At 32.5% G+C, this 15,951-nt stretch overlaps 1 protein-coding gene across 7 annotated transcripts in view; it reads left to right on the top strand.

Annotated features, from left to right (window-relative positions):
- PCDH11X (protocadherin 11 X-linked) overlaps window positions 1-15,951 on the top strand; it is an 824,011-nt gene that overhangs the window by 25,927 nt on the left and 782,133 nt on the right. For 5 of the 7 annotated variants that reach the window (XM_081043928.1, XM_081043927.1, XM_081043926.1 and 2 more), the window contains exons 2-3: window positions 6,532-6,636; window positions 7,342-7,400. The exons of the other annotated variants lie outside the window; for them this stretch is intronic. In XM_081043928.1, coding sequence (XP_080900054.1) covers window positions 7,358-7,400 — 43 coding nt within the window. In that variant the 5' untranslated portion in view covers window positions 6,532-6,636; window positions 7,342-7,357. The remainder of the gene's footprint in view (window positions 1-6,531; window positions 6,637-7,341; window positions 7,401-15,951) is intronic. 7 annotated transcript variants of the gene reach the window in all.

Raw genomic sequence — 15,951 nt, 5'->3', positions numbered from 1 at the left:
ACTTCATTCTCAAATGACTACTCAATCAACATATATGTAGTTGTGGTTTTTATGCTTTTTTATTTCCAAACTGGTCACTTTGGTCAAAGAGTATTAGTTTAAAGTGTAATTATTATAAATGAAATATTTTCAAATATTTTAGTTTTGAGTCACCAGGTATGGAAATAACCTAGCTAAGTATGCAAGTTTTTAAAAGATTCACATAATATGGTAATAATAGGAATAGTATAAAATGACATGATATAAGACGTTTGTTTAAAGACATATTACTTGATCCAATTTAGAAAGACTGATTTTGCTGAGGAACTTTACTCGGTCTTAGAGATGGATCCAAGAATAATATTTTTCTTTTATTTTTTAACATGATAAAGTCAAAAGAGTTTTGAAAATTAGTAGATATAACCAACAGAAAAATGGCTAAGAAAAATACGCAATTTCCACTTATGAAAACTGAAGTGAGAAAAATACTAATAATAATCACTTAGCTGCCATTACTCCTAGAAATTGCAGTTTCCTTTTGTGATATATTAAAAATGATGAATACACAAAGTTTTATTTTAAGGAAGATTATTTTGTGAATATAAAATAATCAGATTTAAGTTTATTTCTCTACCAATTTTTTCTTACTCGATCTATTTTTTAAAAAATAGACTTAAATGTAGTTATTTTGCAGAATTTTAGTCACCCTTTCTCCACAAATCAAGAAATAACACATAGAAGAAGAATTTTTGAGGCCCCAAACTCTGTTTTTCTCCAAAATGTAGTTTTATAACACAATCTTTGGGCATTCTTTAGACTAGACACTTGCCCGTTTTGATCTAGATATTGTATATTTCACATATACATATACATACATACATACATACATACATACATACATAAGTGTGTGTGTGTGTGTGTGTGTGTATTTAACCAGCATTTGTAGTAACTTATCTCAAAGAAATTTCAAATATTATAAGGCTCTACTATTAGGACAGAAACATTGTATTCACAGTAATGTTCATTGGTTACATGTATTATGTTTAGAAGAGTTTCACACTAAAATAAGTGATCAGGATTAATAGATACAGACTGAAATGAAAAGATTATTTACCCTAAAATAAAAGGAAAACAATGTTTGGTAATAAGAACGTGACATTGGATAAGTGAAATATCGAGGACTGTTTTCTTGAAAAATTTAGTATATTTTATGTGAAAAAATTTAAAGGACTATAAAGTGGGGAGATCAGCAGTATAGTATAAGTGAGGGGAGAAAAGTAAGGGTGCTATTCAAACTTGATTTCAGTGAACTGTCTTTGTAATAGCATGCAGTTGAATGTTTTTTCTACTTATAATGAACATTCTAAAGACTTATTAATATTTGAAAATTGGGAAGAAATTTTATGTTTTTCCCCTTGTCCTGAGGTAGCCTAAAAATAAAGCTTGATAGAAGAATAAAGAGTATGAAAGAGAAGGAATGTCTTGGTGTCTTGTGTTTGCTAAAGCACAGCCACTTAAAGGGTTTGATTTCCACTAGAAAAAGTTGCTTTGTTTTAAAAGAAGAGAATGGGCATTTAATGTTTCTCACCTTTCATGGTTATGACAGTTCTCTTAGATATCTTAAATTCTCTAAGTAGAGATTTGTCATAATCTGCACAGTACACCTGTTTAAAAAACTGTAGCCCACGGAAATCTGAAACTACAAAATAAACTTTTCTCAAGATGGTAAGTACAAAGGAGTGTAAATTTCAGTTACCTAACCTGTAGGAATTTCTTTTCTGCTATTACTTTTCATCTAATAAGGCACCTAGGTAAAGAGAATTTTGATCTCACTGATGAACCAAATTTCTCTATGCAAATTAATTTGCATAAACAAGTTAAAATTTGAGTTTAAGTTTAGGTTTAAACTAGTGGAAGGATAATAGGCAATGTGGAATTTGGTAGTTAACCACAGTTACTGAGTGCAGGAAAAATACTACAAACAATTCAGAAACTTTCTCGATATTGACAGGGACTAGTATCTATATTTCTTATTGTTTTTCCTTACCGACTGTATCCATGCAATCACATCTGAATATGTACAGAAGAGCAGGGAGTAAACATTTTACTCATGGCTTCTGTGAAATCTAAGTAAACAGAGATTTTCTACCATTAAAAACATCAAGGATGTGGTCTTATAGACCTGTGCATTGAAAGATAAGGAAGAGGCAATGAAATAAATACTCCTAATTCAACCAAGTTCATAGTCGTAAATAGTTTAACAGAAACTTTTCTGTAACCCTTATTGATATAAAGGTGAACAGGAAGAATCAATACCTAAGGCAGAAATTAACTGGACTTGATAAATTACTTCATAAGCTTGAATCAACCAATGAAGCTGGTTGTCTACTGGAGACTGTTGAAGGAGTGAGCACAGTGTGTTTCCTTTAGCTGATATGTTGGTTTCCTCTTTTCCCAGTCATCTTTGTCTGATGTTCTCCTATATTAGCAAAATCTTAGGTCAGGCCTTTCATCCTCTTTTAGCCATGTGGTTGTTTGCTTGACTTTCTCTTAACCTTAAATCCATTAGAATAACTTTTTCTTACACCTAGAAATACTTATGAATGACAGTTCTTTTAAGTTTTGTCACTTGTTTTATCCCAAATATTCTTTAGTAAATTCTTGGAATCCCGTAGAAAAAATCATGGAATTTCATTATGTGAATTGAGGAAAATGAGTTTGGCCAACCAAAAGAAAGTAACTTATGAAAGTGGCATATTGCTTTCTATTAACCTCTCAAACATCGTATATTACTGTGCTGTCTATTTTTTCCTACACCTGAAAATTTGCACAACCTTTTGCTATTCTGTACAACACACACTATGGTTAGTAGTACTAGACTCAACACTTAGCAGGTAGCTCATTGTAGTAATGCTGTACCTGAAATATGGTATTTCACTCAATATCCAATTTTCCTACAATAGATGTGCTTAGATTTTAAAGTAATTTTGCTTCACTTTGCAACTATACAAATTTACTAGTAAGTCATCAAGCTAGCAGGATGAAAATAGAAGTATTCGAAGCATTAAATATTGGACATCCCAGCTTTATTGTAACAGAATTTATCAAAGAGGAAGCTATTCTCTACAATAAACTATATTTTGGCTTCCATAGTGTAGAGCAACTTCATCTTGAATTTCAAAGCAACTACCTTTAAAACACACATATCCTAAATGTGATGAGTCAATTACTAATTAGAATTTTTCTCATAGACAATTATATCTTCAGTGTTTTGTTTGGAATGAATTAGGCACATCAACATGCTGCATTATTGAGAACCAAAAGTAATTTGAGGAGCTAAATATGATAGTTCTCAGACATTTGCCATGTATGCTGTTAATTAGTAATAAAAAGTGTGTGTGTGTGTGTTTGTGTGTGTGTGTATGAGAGAGAGAGAGAGAGAGAGAGAGAGAGAGAGAGAGAGAGAGAGAGAGAGAGAGAGAGAGATCAGAATAGTATTTTAATTCACTTACCAAAATAACATTTTAGTGGACGAGCTAATAGAGATATTTTTGATTAGGGGGTAGAAATTTAAGGAGTTAAGAATCCACATGTCAGCAAACTGTATATTCACAACCTCTTGATCCTCATATATCCTTCTAGAGGAAGAAAATTACCTACATAGACATAGCCCCTAAGTCGTAAACTACACCTGACTAGTTTACGAAATACTAAATGTAAAGAGGCACAATTTCTCAACTTTCAAATTTCTTATTAATGGAAAAAATGAGCACTCATCTTAACCTAATTATTGGAAATCTTAATTGCTTCAAAAGAAATAACACCCGTATCTGTTCAATTTATGAATCCAGAGATGAAAATTCAGGTATAAAAATAACTTTAGCCTGTTACAGGCCTGCTCTGTATTGAATTCAGAGATCAACCCTATCTCCCATAAATCAATGGACATTCAAACTAGTTACATACTTATATTAAATACCTGATTATTTAAAATAATATTTATTCAGACTATAAAAATACAAATTTCTTTATTTGCAAAAAAAAATGAAAATTATTTTCTTGTCAAAACAGCAAACATTAATTCAGAGAGGCAAAACAGGAATAACAATGATCTCTCTAATTCAATGCTAACTTTTATTCAAATTTAATACATGTTAATAAATTTATATTCAAAAGAAACATGGTAGGTCTGAGCATCAGTTAACCCATCACTAAGATTCTATATTATGGCATTTGATTAGCTACATACATCACATGGTAAGGATGTCTACTTCCCCAAAGTTTGATCTTTGCTTTTAGATGAACACAGAATACAATACTATTTGAGGAATTTAAGGCACTCACTTCGGGCATGAAATTATTTTTATTTTATTTTATTTATTTATTTTTTGATTTTTCACCTCCTTGGTAGGATTCTTGGTTTTATCATAATGAAATATATTGACTTTATCCCTAGCAAGACTTTTTGCATGATATTCTGTTTTACTTGATATTAACATTGTTAGACCAATTTCCTCTGGTTAGTGTTCAGCTGGGATATGTTTTACTGTCTACAACATTTCTGGGTCATTGTCTTAGGTATATTGCTTATACACAGCTATAGCTGGATTTTGATTTTAAAAAGATCTCATCTGATAGTCTCTGTCTTAAATAGATAAGTTTAATCCATTTACATTTATTGTGATTATTGATTTATTTGGACTTATTTTCTACCATCTCATTTTGTGTGTGTGTGTGTATGACGAAATTATTTTGATACATCTTAAGTTATCTGACTCTGCTCAAGAAGAATTCTATACAGGGATTAAGGGAAAATTCACATATGTGTGCATTTGGCTCCCCTTACTGTAGCTGTCCTAACCTTTGGTCTTTAAATATAGAAGCCAAGACAGAAGTTTAGATAGACGATTGATGATCACACTTTACTAGAGTTCTCTTTAAGCATCTCTGACCTCCACCTTGATCTTATTTATCATTGACACAATTACAGTTAACATATAAATTTAATTTGATGGCTAACACTTTAACTCATTTTTAATCACTTTTATAACAAGTAACTTTTAATAATCAAATAACGTTTATAAAGATCTCAGATTAAAATATGTTCTCTTATTCGGCCTCAATATTTTCTTGCAAAACATGCTCATCCTCTTGATTTTACCTTATCGGTTCTTGGTACTAACCTTTTCAGTCACTCAGATTTAAAACACCTTGGAGTATTCCGTCTTCTTTATCCCCACTTTCCAGACAAAAGTCCCGACTTTTCTGTCTTGAGATCTCTTTCCCTTACAATCTTTCCGATATCTTCTACCACTTAACAAAAACATTGAAATAACTACATCTCCATGAGCCCCTTCCTAATTTCATTATCCGAGAGTGTTTTTATTCTTTGATATTCCCAGAGCACTTTGCTTTTTTTTTTTTCTGTCAGTTAGCCTATTCAATGTATTGTTCATCTTGTACAAGTCTTGTCTTGTCTCTCCCACTACACACAGTTAACATAGTGTAAAGCTCCTCTGTTATATAAACTTAACGTAGTGCTTTACACACTAAGGTTGCTTAAAATTAATCAACTGGGTGGATTGATGAATAGATGGACGGATGCATGGAACAGGATGAAATATCCTAACAAAGCACATTTTCCTTAAGTAAATGCATGCATACCTTAAATACAGACTATAAGATGCCTCTGAACTGTGCTGGCCAATATGGATTTACTAGCTACATGTGGGTGTTTCATTTAAAATTAAATAAAATTAGTAATTTGTTTTCTCAGTTGCACTAGCCACATTTAAAGTGGTTAATAGTCACATGTCTCTACCATATTGGACCATGAAGATATAGAATATTTCTATCATCACAGAAAATTCTATTGGACAGCATTGCTCTAGAAAGAAATGGATGTGAAAAACGCATGTCTCTGGAATTTTAGGAAGGTCATAATCATGGAGTAATAAGGAACAGTATTTCCATTTTCCATGTCAAAAAGTATAACTTGCAGTCATTTACAATGTAAGAAATTTTATCCCCTAAAGAGGAACATTTATATCAGTATCATTCTAATTATATTTTCATTTAAATTCTATTTTTATCAACACCAATATAAATCTCAATATGCAATATAAATAGTTAGCAAGTTACCAAAATTTCTATATAAATATGCATTAAATGCTTTAACAGATCTGACTTAATTAGAACTAAGAATGCAACAGTGTAAGCTGGCTTTTCAAAAATTTTAAAGCTTGTTTTATTCAAAGCCTTGAAATACTTTTCCAGCATACCCTTCCTCCAAACATGTGTGAACTTTTTGTTTTTTAATCCAAGAGAGATCCATGATAGCATATTGAAAGCACACTTTTATGCCTTACTTTCCCTTTTCCCAACTCTAAAATTGTACTAAAAAAAACATTAACCGTTGCTTGATTTGTAGCCATTACAGCAAATTGGAGGACTCTGCCATATAATGATGAACCTCTGTCATATGTTATCTACTTGTTGAATTTAGATTTGTGGTTTCTTGAAATCCAACTCAAAGTGTTTGACCTACCACAGGAAAACCCTTTGTGAGTAAGAAGGATTCCACAGATCACATACCAGAGAGGTCTTGCCTCAACTGCTCTCAACTTTGTAGTCTTGTGAAGAAGCTGACAAGCTTGGGTGAGACAATGTTTTGCTATCCTCCTTGTCCAGAATTAGAAATTCCTGTCTAAGATAGTATAAATTGATATCGGAGGCATTATAGTTAAGATCAGTTTCACAACTGAAAAAAATTGAAATTAATATGTAGTTAATTATGAATTCTTAGTGACATAATATGTGATTAACATTCAAGGTACGACCACTTTTCTCAGCTTCAGAAAATAAATACTACTAGGCAATGGGGCCAGGCTCACACCTACCCCATATGGAGTGCCTTGAATCTATGCATATTCTACTGTTTCATAAATCTACTGCAGATTCCCAATTCTATGTGTTACGTTTATTGAACTGTAGTAACAGTCCAAGGGAGAAAGTCCAATTAGTGGATATGATATTTTTATTTAACTTTCCCCTAGCAGACAAATAAGGGTAGCAGAGACTGCCCCATTTTAAATGTTTAGAATATTTGTGACTACATTTCAGAGTCATTAATGGTTTGCTGTTAACAGTCCTTTATCCATCAGGGAATACGAAATCATTCTGTCCCTAAAATTAAAGGGACATTGGACGTCCTGCAGTGGAAACTCCCACCTAGCATAGTATTGGGTTATTGAAGCCCTATCTTTTTAGTGCATCTATTTTACTTAAGTTGCAAGTGATTACATTGTATTGGAGGCAAAGATCTTTTTCTTCCTTTCCCTCTTTTCATCCTCCACCCCACAGCTGATTGCAGAGCACTATGAGGACTGTGCCAAAGTGGGTTTTAATGCAGGTATTTCAAGGTGAGTTTTATATATATTCAATACCATATAAGTCACACTTCCTCTGGGTCTTTTCAGGGGTACAAATTTTATCTGAACTACCATTTTTAGTGTTTGACATTTTTCTTAAAATATTTCTGTCAAGCTTAAAATGTTAACAGTGAGAATGAATGAAGGGGAAAAGAAGGCTCGATTTCAATATACTGATTGATACCATGTGGGGAGAAACATAAAACAACAACAACCAAAATCCCACAATTACAGTAAATGACTACATATGTCATCAATGTATTGCCAATTTCTAAAATAACTCAATTATGAGAAAAGGTACAACACTACAGCCCTACCGTTGGTGACCTATGAAGACTTAAAGACCCTTTTGGATTATGGAGAGATGTCATTAGGTCCATGAGTAACTATTCATGTAATGATAAGTTGCAGAAGTACCTATTTTCAGAACAAATATCTTTTCTGTGGATTGTGAGCACCCTGGGTAGAGGGACTGTTTTTTCTTATTCTTGCATTTCCAATGTCTGGTACAGAGAAAGTGCTCAACAAATATATACCAAACTAGCAAACGAAAAGGTTGTTCTAATGAATAAATATATGGACTTTCTTGAACCGGTAAGATGATGATTTGATTAAATAAGCTAGTAGTGCATCCTCCCAATCTCCAATTAAATGAATAACAGTTGTCTAAGTTTCTATTAAACAAATTTGAAATAATGTTAAAACTGTCATGGGAGGCTTTTTTTTTCTTTCAAAAATAATTTGTTTGTAGATTTATTGATTAACATATCCTCCAGTGTACCCCTCACCTTCTCACAGTATTTGTGATATAATGATACAATCTATTTTACTTTTTAAAATAATGTATTTGTCTAACCATTGTCACCCCAATAAATTTTAATTAAAACAAAAAATAATGTGTTTGTACCAGGCTTGCTTTCAAAAGAGATTGAGATAGAGCAGAATTAAAAAAAAAAAAAAAAAGTCAACACAGTCCCTGTTTACCTAGTGGCAGTTTACCATTAAGATAGCAAAGCCAAATTAAACCAAGGTAAAAAAAAATATTAAACAAGACATTCAGTTCAAAACAATATTCTGTACACCTTTTAAGGGGTGAAGGAGAAAGAATAGGTGACTAAGTGAATGTGCTACTTGAATGCACATGACACACAGTGACTGTTAATGACTTTTTCCAAATTAAAGGTAAAAAAAACAACTCATTGCTCCAAAATTTTGCTGACTACCTTCTCCATAGTTGTTGTGTTCTAACAAGTCTCTTAAGCACTTACATTTATCCTTCCTTGTATGCTTATTCAGATATTCTCCATATAATGTTAACAAGTTTCTTAGAGGAAATTGGTTGTGAAATGCCCCGAAGCAGATGATGACCCTGGATGACCAGAGAGGAAGTGAAAATGTTATGGCTAAAGAGTGGGTGTTGGCTTGGTTGATGGGGGAAGGTAATGGGTTATGGCAAAGACATATGCTGGAAGCAACTAATTAAGTACCTTGAATGCTAGGTCTCAGTGTTTATAGTCTATATATTTTAATAGGCAACGCATGGAGGTTTTCTGTTGTCAGTTGTTTTGGTTTGGTTATTGTATATAATGTTTTACAAAATCATTAATGTTTATTTTCCTACATCAAAAAAAGTAAAAATAGTGGGCCTGCCCAGTGCCTCAGGCAGTTAGAGCTCCATGCTCCTAACCGGTTCGATTCCCACATGGGCCAGTGGGCTCTCAACCACAAGGTTGCCAGTTCTATCCCTCGAGTCCCACAAGGGATGGCGGGCAGCGCCCCCTGCAACTAAGGTTGAACACGGCACCTTGAGCTGAGCTGCCGCTGAGCTCCCAGATGGCTCAGTTGGTTGGAGCGCGTCCTCTCAACCACAAGGTTGCTGGTTCGACTCCCACAAGGGATGGTGGGCTGCGCACCCTGCAACTAGCAACGGCAATTGGACCTGGAGCTGAGCTGCGCCCTCCACAACTAAGACTGAAAAGACAACTTGAAGCTGAATGGCACCCTCCACAACTAAGATGAAAGGACAACAACTTGACTTGGAAAAAAAGTCCTGGAAGTATACACTGTTCCCCCAATAAAGTCCTGTTCCCCTTCCCCAATAAAATAAAATAAAAAGTAACAGTATTGCCAGATGGGCATTGGACTTGTCAGGGGGATCACTTCATAGACTGTAGATGCCTGACCACTATGCTGTATACCTGAAGCTAAAGTAGAATAATATTAAATGTCAACTATAATTAAATATATGTGTTTAATATTTATACAATATTTTATATATATTAAATATATATTTAATAATATCGAATGTCAACTATAATTTAAAAAAATATATATATATATAGTCATGGAATGTAAAGTTAAGCACAGGGAATATAGTCAGTGGTATTGTAACAACTATATACAATGTCAGAAGTGTAGTATAGTAGATTTGAGGGGTACCACTTTCTGAGGGGTATAAATGTCTAACTATTACGTTGCTTTGTATATGTGAAACTAATTTTAAAAAAGTAAAAGTAGTCCATAAAAATTATATTAAATTATATTATGGATACATAATGTATTTGGAAACGTTTATTAAGAAAATTTTTTTTTTTATTAAATTTATTGGGGTAACAATTGTTAGTAAATTTACATAGATTTCAGGTGTACAATTCTGTATTACATCATCTATAAATCCCATTGTGTGTTCACCACCCAGAGTCAGTTCTCCTTCCATCACCATATATTTGATCCCCCTTACCCTCATCTCCCACCCCCCATCCCCTTACCCTCTGGTAACCACTAAATTATTGTCTGTGTCTATGAGTTTTTCTTTCTCATTTGGAAAAACTTATCTTCTAAATAAAAAAAAAGAGGTGGAGGAGCTGTCTTTATGTCATATCTGACTCACTTTAACAGTTCCTCTTAAAAATTAGCAGCTGTAATTAGTGGACAATTTTGAAGGTGCAATGATGTAGTTGTCAGCTCTAGCAGGGTTTAACTATCTTTTTTTCTTGAGTGATCAACTTTACAGAAGTTGAATATTTATCATTTTCAATACAAAATCATGACATATTTCAGTTGGAAATACTATGTCAAAAATCACTTGATTTTGTGAGATGTGTTTGCTTCAATATTTTCAACACAGAGCTTCAAGATGTATTACAATTATCCGATTAAAATATCTCCCATTTTCTCTAACTTATACTTGTTCTTTAAAAATCCAAATGTTAATTAAAATCATCCAATGAGTCAATATGTTTCCTGTTTAATCAAAGGAATAAATTGATCAGTTTAAGTATTTCAAAATAATCATAATGCCTAAAGATAAATGTCATTGGAATATATCCTTTTTGAAAATGTTTTCAAGAGTTGTAAAATTTTGAGGGGAAAAAATGTTACAAAAAGAAAAAAACCCTGAAAGAGAAAAAATTCATTAAAATGCTCTTTTAAAACAAGGTTTCCATTTTAAATTATATACAAAATTATTTGTTCCCAACCTAGAAACAACCGTAAGATTACTACTTACTGAAAAAAAAAGCAGAGTCTTTAAACCTTATAAGCATAATTTTAAGTCAATTAAAATTATATTAAATATGCAGTTGATGACTATAAGATATCTTGATTTTACATAAGAAATTGTGATATAAAATTCTTTAAAACTGTAGCATTGAATATAATTGAGATCCATTATACAAATGATTACAGATTTAGGAATAAAGCTCATTTCAATACTAGAACAAAAAATGATCTTAGAGATGAACCTCAACTCTACTCATCATATGAAGAAAATGAGGCACAGGGTAATTAACTCTCTTGTCCAAAGTCACAGCTACTTACTTTAATCTGTTTTCTTTAGTTTAATGGTAATGACAGCTACAATAACAAACACAATACTTATTGTGGTTCCAGGAACTATTCTAAGTACTTTACATATGTTAATTCATTCAGTTTTCACAATAACGCCCTGAGGTAGATACTATTTTTATTATTTCTATTTTATACTGAGACACAGAGAATTTTAAAAACTTGTATAAAGTTGCATAGCTAATAAGTAGTGGATCACAGATTCAAAACCAGACAATCCACCTCCATAGCTCATGCCACAAAATCTTAAATAATTTTTTAAAATTTCATTTTGCCAGGGCAGTTTTTATATGGATATAATAACGTTTAAGACTTTGATTTTTAAGTAGGGAAATTAATGATTGTCTCAATTTCCACGTCAAATATGTTTAACAATAGCTTTAAATGAATAATTTTGCTTCAGTATGTGGGAATCTAAATGAATGATTTGCCTGAAGTCTATACTGGTCATTAAGACAGTTGCAAAAATGAATCTATATGGAGTTCTTCAGTTCATTCTGTTTATGGAGCAATTTCACTTATTTTTCAAACTAGAAGATCAACCCAAAATATATTTAAATAATGCCTCTATGAAATGGCCTCTTTTTGTGAGCATGGTAGAATTAAGTTATCAATTATTTTATACACTTGCTAATTACAGTGTAGGCAAAATTGGTTTTATAATTTCTAATAAATAAGGCCCATAGACTAAGTCTTATTTTTTTCTAGCTTGTTTTAGTCTGTGGACTCAATTATTAGTTTCAAAGTAATATTGGGAAAAAATCATACCCTATAAAAGAGAGCATATTTTGACATTGATATGTTAACATATTGACACATGGGAAAGAAATACATTTGAGTAAATGAAAAACAATTAGAACAACGTTATATAGTTAATATGGAAAGGGTAAAAAAACAATACCTAACATACAAAATACCCATGTAAAGTTAGTTTTATATATAGTGTTATAATAAATTCTGAAAACTATCATGTAAAAATTTAAATGAAAGTAGAATGTTAGAGCTTCCTACATACATTACTTCTATGTGTCCCATTTGTTTTTAAATAGAATTGAAAGACAATGAAAATAAAATTTAGAGTAGCTGACTCATATAAAATAGGAATTTTAGGGGAAAAAAAGGACTAGGAGCAAGACTGGAAAACTGAAACATCCATTTCTATTTCAGTGGGTAATCGCTTTTACTGAGGGTTTATCTAACTTTTTCTAAGTTCTTTATGAGCCTTTTCTTTATTAAATATTATTTGTTTATTAAAACATAAACACATAAAAATAACAAAATCATCAGTGTTTATTAAGACTATCCAGCACTGTGGAGAACTTGGAGGTCAAGAGTTAAGTCTGCACAGAAACATAAATATGAGGAAATTTGTAAATTGAGGCAGCCAATGTATGTCAGTGCTTTGACTGTGTTCAGAGAAGGAGAGCAGTGTGGACTTGGGGACAGCAGAGAAAGATTGAGAATGAAATAATAATTAGATTTGCTAGAAAACAGTAGCTTACACTGCATGGTTCTACATTACAGGTGCTTATTTATAGTATGCATGCGTTTCCGATTAATTATCAAGTAAGACAAACTTATGCAGTTGTCTATTAGGATATTTATACTATACTCTTCAGTTTACTGTCTGAAGTTTTCAAAGAATTGATGATTTCTACCATGACTAAGATTCTTCATAGTATCGGTATGAGGATTACAATGGCAGCAAATCTGGAGAACATAGTGGGTACCTCACACTTCTATTGACCCTACCCAATATACTGAAAACTATCAAGTGGGTAGTTGTATTGGTATATTACCTCTTCATAAATTTAGTGTCTCAGACACAGTACATTTGTTTATATAGCATTTCTCATAGATTTTATCGAGGTAATGTTTTATGAAAATAATTCTGTTTTAAGATATTATTTATAACCATAAAATCACTTTTTTTTTTTTTTTTGGTCTCAGAGGATTTCAAGCAGTTTGATTCCAAATTCAAAATGAGGGAAAATTTAATCGTTTCTCCTTGAATTAACAAGTTACTGATCTCTTGTAAAACTGAAAGCAACAAATGAACAAGACAAACAAACAAAAACTCATAGACACAAACAACAGTTTAGTGGTTACCAGAGGGAAAGTGGGGAGAAGGGGAGCTAGACAAGGGTAAAAGAGATCAAACATGCGATGGCAGAAGAACTGACTCTTAGTCAATATATGTCCAAATATGACTATAATGTACAAAAATAGACTTCCTTTTTTCAGGGCATAATCTCCTCTGTTTCTAAACTTTTGTTCTTGTCCCATTTATACTATCATGTCCTTACACAAAGCAATTTTATTGTCACTAGCACTGGCCTTTATTTTTGAATTTTCCAGGACTGTCAGTTTATGGGAAGAATTAATGCAGCACGTGGTCACAATTTCCTAGAGTGAGTGCCAGATACAGCAGGTGTGAAATAGTTCTGGTTGTGATAACTCATTTATGATCTCCATTAAGGACTTGAATATGTTTGGAAAGGAAAACCATTTTTCCGTATGTCTAGTATTTCTTGGAATAATAAGAACATTTGAGGACAGTATTATATATTTATTGCCTATATAGAGATTGTAACTTACTTAAAATGAGACAATGACCATTTTTAAACTATTTCATACTTTGTTTTAAGTTGAAATCATCACAGTAAGTTGTAATTCTGAAAACCAAAAATATTTTGGGAAGTAAATTAACACAATAATTTAGGCCTCCAGTACCTAACAGGAAGAATGATGTCTTTATTTTCTTTCTTTGGCAAACTCTTTCAAAACCATTGTGAAATCTGATTTTCAGAAGACACATCTAAGTTTTCTTTGCAAACCTTCATAAATAAGCAAAGTGCAAATATATATATATTTTTAAGAAATGCAATAGCTAAATTAATAAAAATAACAATGACAGTAAAGGCCTAAATAAAAATATATTTTTGGTCTTCATATGCATTAGTGTGGGACACTGTCAAAGTACTGCGATTCCGGACTGCCTTAACATGAGAGTAACCCTGACCACACCATGTCCATTTCAACTATTGTTTAATGAATGGCATTTCAAATGGCCTTTTTCATTGAAATTATCTCTTTGTGCATGTGCACACACATACTCACAAGAACATACACTCTGAAACATGAAGATTATTATTTTAATCATAAAAATGAAATATCTCATGAATATTCCACAATTAGTGTTTGGTTAGTGCTTGCTGGTCCAAAGGACAAAACTGCATCCAACTCCGAGGAGATGGAACTTGCATATTCGTGATTTCATTTTGAGGTTAATGCACTGCTTGATTAAAACCAAACAAAAGTAGCATGAAATTCTTCCAATATGCAAGTCTATTACTGTGTGGAAGGAAGACTGTCTGTACTTGTGGTGAGAAATTGTGGGGTATGGTGAATGAACACTACTAATAAGGAAGGGAATCACTTTTCATTATTTTATGAACCTGAGTAAGATTTGCGGTGATCCAAAGTGGGAAACAGGATAAAAAAAAAAAAAAATCAAATAACAGGAATCTATAAACATTTGGAAAAAGTACAGGATTAGAATTAATTTAAATATTTTGTTTTACCTTTAATTGGGAAAATATTTTGTTTTACCTTTAATTGGGAAAATTGCTTGCCTAAGAACAACCGAATGTAATTTCTGCAGGAAATATCTGCAGGAAAAGATTTTTCTCTAAAATATAGTACTCATCAGAAAAATGTAGGCCTTTTAATGAAACAGAATGCATGAAACAATGAACGCTCCAAGTTGTTGTAGAATACACCTATTGTTTCTTGGAGTTTTTGCCAGTCCTTATAGTAATATCTTTAAAACAAAAGAATTAGAAACCCAACCATCTAATAAACATTCCTTAAACTCTTATTATGTATTTAGCATAGTGCCTATGCACCGCTAAACTAAATATAAAGGCCTACCAATAAATTTTGTATATATTTGAAATAATTCATTTGCATTTAGAGCAGAGAACTACACTATAAAATACGTATCTCTACAATTATTTCAATTTAAAACATTTTTATGGAAGCTGTGTTTTATACCTAAATTTCTATTTTTGAAGAGCTAAATTTCAGATATTATAAACATCCAGTTTTTTGTTGTTTTATTTTGCCCCTCCACCATTCTCTCTGCGCCCCTTCCCCCCAATTCAGAGTAAAGCCAATGTTGTTCTCAGTCTAGTAGTGGAGAACTGCAGCTCACTGGCCCATGTTGATATTATTATTATTATTATTATTATTATTATTATTAATTTATTAGTTTCAGATGTACACGACAAGGTAATACTTAGACTTTCATCATTTATATCCCTCATGCTGTGAACCCCCCACCCCCCATCCACTATCCCTCCGACCTCACACCGAGCCATCACATATATATAATTATAGTTGGCATTCATTATTGTTTAGCTTCTAGTGTACAGTGCCATGATCAGGCATCTACAGTATCCCTGAGGTGGTCTCCCAAATGGGACACGTGTCCGTCGAATACCCAACAAAATCTTTACAACTTTATTGATTACGTTCCCCAAGTTAATTTTCAAAAACCCTGAGGCCATCTTGTGGTTACCAACTGTTTCCTAATCCCTTCACCTTTCCCCTTATCCCCACCCCCCCCGCCCATCTAACAACTCTCAGTTTTTCCTTTTTGTCCCCAAAACTGTTTCTGATTAGTTCATTCACT

Source organism: Rhinolophus hipposideros (assembly GCF_964194185.1).
Source record: "Rhinolophus hipposideros genome assembly, chromosome: X".
NCBI lineage: Eukaryota > Metazoa > Chordata > Mammalia > Chiroptera > Rhinolophidae > Rhinolophus > Rhinolophus hipposideros.
This window is presented reverse-complemented; position numbering and strand designations above follow the sequence as displayed.